The sequence below is a fragment of the Otolemur garnettii genome, unplaced genomic scaffold (assembly GCF_000181295.1).
Source record: "Otolemur garnettii isolate 467f Iridium unplaced genomic scaffold, OtoGar3 scaffold00043, whole genome shotgun sequence".
Classification (NCBI taxonomy): domain Eukaryota; kingdom Metazoa; phylum Chordata; class Mammalia; order Primates; family Galagidae; genus Otolemur; species Otolemur garnettii.
Window position 1 is genome coordinate 289,987 of NW_003852438.1, and position 4,045 is coordinate 294,031.

The 4,045-nt window shown below is 33.8% G+C and overlaps 1 protein-coding gene across 3 annotated transcripts in view; it reads left to right on the top strand.

The window, feature by feature from the left end:
- DGKH (diacylglycerol kinase eta) overlaps positions 1-4,045 on the top strand; it is a 190,509-nt gene that overhangs the window by 153,032 nt on the left and 33,432 nt on the right. For all 3 annotated transcript variants that reach the window (XR_001161318.2, XM_003790345.3, XM_003790347.2), the window contains 2 exons: positions 155-277; positions 2,801-2,932. Coding sequence is in view for 2 of the 3 variants with exons in the window: in XM_003790345.3 (XP_003790393.1) it covers positions 155-277; positions 2,801-2,932 (255 nt within the window). In the remaining variant the exon portion in view is untranslated. The remainder of the gene's footprint in view (positions 1-154; positions 278-2,800; positions 2,933-4,045) is intronic.

Consider the following 4,045-nt stretch of genomic DNA (forward strand, 5'->3'; position numbering starts at 1 on the left):
CCCCAGCCACTGTTAATACTATTTTTTATATGTAGTATATGGCTGGATACTTTCAAGACAGCCCTTGTATGTTTAATTTGCCTTCCCTAAGCATATCTTAATATTAATGGGTTTTATTTTTCCTTCTCTAAACATATGTATCTTCTTCTTAAAGTTGTGGATGATCAGACAGTTCACCCCTGTGAGCCAGCGAGTCAGTCATCCGATTATGATAGTATAGAGACAGACGAATCTAAAGAAGAACTTAAAGATGATGAATCGAAAGAGTCATTGACCGGTAAGAAAGCTCTGATAAAATTATTTTAAATAAAGGGTAATTTTGCTTTTAGTTTTCAAAAGGCTTATCAGTTTGTAATAAACTATTTCAAATTTTGAAAAGACTTTTGGAAGTTAAAGTTTGGATATTCGCGAATAGTAAAATATAAAGGATTGTTTAGACTCTGGTCAGATACTCTCCCACACCTCTCACATACATTGCTATTACGTGTACTGCTGCTGCTGTACTAATTACATTAATTTTCAGAGAATATTCCTTGATTGTATTTTAAGACTTTAAAGACTTAAAAGACTTTGAAAGTAGACTTTGAAGACCTCACGTGTTCAGCCTGTAGCACAGTGTGGGCACATTCTAGGACTTGCCGGACAGATGGTCTCTGAGTCTTACCACTCCCTTTCAATACAGCCCACTCTTAGGGTCAGCTCCAGGTGTTAGAAAGTTATCCTTTACATTGAGTTTTCTGTTTTCTTCCCTTATGTACATTAATTATTAGGTTTTTATTAGTGTTGAGAGTAACAACTGCTAGCATTTGTGTAGTGCTTAGGGTTAGTGTAAAGAGTAATTTTACACACACTTCTTCACTATATTGAGGATGACTCTGCTTCTAGGGCTGCGTCTTGTTCTTCCACGTGGCAGCCCTTAAGTGGTGCTGACAGCAGCTTTCATGGCCTGGATCATTTCCCACACCTCACCTTTAGCAAATGATTATCCAAAGTACAGCATTTATCTTAAAATATTATATAACATTTTGAACAACATTTTTGAGATATTTTCTGTACCGTGATAGCACACTGATGCTACTTATTCTGGACACTTTTCGTGTTACAAAGACAACCCAAGATTTTTTTTTAACCTAATTATAGTAGTGCATCCCTATGAACTTTTAGTTATTTGTATCTGTCATTTCATCCTCAGTAAATCTTTTGAAGCTTGAGTCTATCATCTAAAGTTTATTCTATCTGTGAATTTGATACATTCTATCTTAGATGTTTGCATCCATTAAAAAATATTGACAACAGAGGGGCTGACTATGGCATCCTTATAGTACGCTACCTGATGAGTTCCCTGAGATGATGACCGTCTTTGAAGGACTGGTTTTTCAACAATCATTGCTAGTGGCTTCCTAACCAGCTAGTCCCCTGTCTTACTATACTCTCTTAAACTTGACACTTCTACTGTAGTGTGTAAAGAAAACTAAAAAATATAGATGTATTACTACAGATCCTGAAATAGACATAGATTTTGAAAAGCCTTTAATGGTACAGTATTTTATCTTAATTTTAACCCAATTAATGAGGAAATCAGTGGCAATGGTATATGTGTTTCTGCATTAAATAATCACTATTTTTGGAAACACATTCATTGACCATTATTAAATTATGTAGTAATTCATATTTCTGAGATCTGAGAAATAAGCAGCATATTAATATGATCAATGAGATGCTTTATTTAAGAAGAATCATGAAACATTAATTTAGTTACCTTCAGTGGAACATCAATCTTAGTCATTAATATGCTCTCTGCTTTTTATCAGAGATGAACATCAAAAAGTTGTTAGCCCCAGGAGCCCCATCCATCAAAAAAAAGAAAAAAGGCTGTTCCATTATTTTTCTTTAGTGTAGCTGGACTGTTTTTGAACAGAGGGAATAGAGTGTAAGCCTAATATAGTTAGTTTGTAATTAGTTTTAGGAAGAGTGAAGATAATTAAGTTTTAGTGTATTTTAAAATTGAGTTTGAGAATTACTGTGTTTGTTTTATTAACTACCTGCCAGTAGCTCCTCAATTAGTTAATGGTACTATTTGCTCTGAGTTAAATTGCCTCAGTTTAGATGGAGTTAAATCTTTGTTATTTACTTTGAGGATAATTGTGTTTTGCAATAATTTTTAAAATGTATTAAGCTTTTATAAGAATATGATAGAAGTATTTTGAGAAAATCATCATTTTAAGCCAATATAATTAATAATTATAATTAATTAAGAAATACAGAAAAAAATTACATTGACTTCACATAAACTGTTTTTCCTTCCATTTATTGAAGACAGTATTAACTCATGTTTAACTCAAGTTTCACATGTTAGCTCTGGGAATTACATTAATTAAATTTGATTATTTACTCAATATTTCTGTAAAGAGGATAATGATGGTGGTATATGTATACATTTTAACATGTTCCATTTTCAAAAATTATCAGGCTTCAAAAATTATTATTTACTTTTAAGTGTGGATTAACATCAAATTATGAGTATTATTGACCTTTAATTATGGTGCATGTCTATTTTCTATTGATTTCCATCTATTTGAGATGAGAGATTAAGACATTTCTTATCAAGACTCCTGTGGCAGATTCCGTCCATGTAAGTCCCAAGAAAATGAAAACAACAATGTATGTAAAATCAATTAATAGTTTCAGTTCCACTGATTTAAACAGGTATTTAGTTATTTCATGTCCTAAATTTATAGGGGCTTGCCTATTTTTATAGGTTTATCATTATCTCTCTTTAATCTGGACTTTTTGCCAACAGTTAAAACTGCTCCTAGGTCTCCAGATTCCCGGACAAGTCATAGCCATTATCAAACTGATTCTGGCTCTGGTACAGCTGTGGCAGCCAGCAAAGAAAATCTTCCTGTGCTCAATACCAGAATAATCTGCCCAGGTAGTAAGAGTCTGAAACATGGTGTATTTTTAAGTATTTCTGTAAAAGTATATAAGTACTCATTTCCATGAACTGTAGAAACGTGTTCTTAAAGATAAATGTGCCTTTAGGAGAATCTTCTTGGTGTATATATTGGTATCAGTTAGAATTATGGTTGCCTGGATAGTAATGAAGTGCATCTTTCTAGACCCCTCCCTGGGAAATTGTGACTCCGAAGTTCTAGAGTGGAGCCAAGAAGCTGTATTTATTACATACCTAAAGTAAATCTGATCTTATAGTCTAGTACCTCTTAAGTGTCTTCACAGCTTTCCTTTTGGTTTTAAGCCACAAATCTCTTTATAATTTGCAGACTAATGATTTTGGTCCATTTTTGGAACATTTTCGACGTCTATTTCAACCCTGCTAAAATGAATGTACTTTGGGATTAGGCTAGTACTAGTGGAAACCAAAGGAGATGGAGGAAAATGTGTCTCAGGAGCCTTCTTGGGCCTCCTTGACTTATGGAAAACCTTCTAAATTCATTCAGATTGGAATCTAAATTAGGCCCTGAAAAATCATTCTCTCCTACAAGCTCTCTTTTAAAGATGAATCACAATTTAGTACTAGTAGTTGGAGATTTTACTACTTCACTTTCCACAGTGGATGGAACAACTAAACAGAAGATCAACAAGGAATATAGTAGAAAAACCCACAAAACAATTATACCTAATTGATGTCTAAAGAACATTCCACCTAACAAGAGCAGAATATTCATTCTTCTCCATTGATGTGGCACATTCTTCCAGGATAGACTTATCTATTTGTTCATAAAACAATTCTCAATAAATTTAAAAGGATTGAAATCATACAAAGTATATTCTCAGGCCACATTGGAATAAAGTTAGAAATCGGTAACAGAATGAAATTTGAGAAATCCACAAAGATATGGAAATATGTGGGTCAAAGAAAATAAACCAGGGAAATCAGAAAATCCTCTGTGATGAGTGCAAACCAAAATACATTGTACTGGGCGGCACCTGTGGCTCAAAGGAGTAGGGTGCTGGCCCCATATGCCAGAGTTGGCGGGTTCAAACCCAGCCCCAGCCAAAAACTACAAAAAAAAAAAAATACACT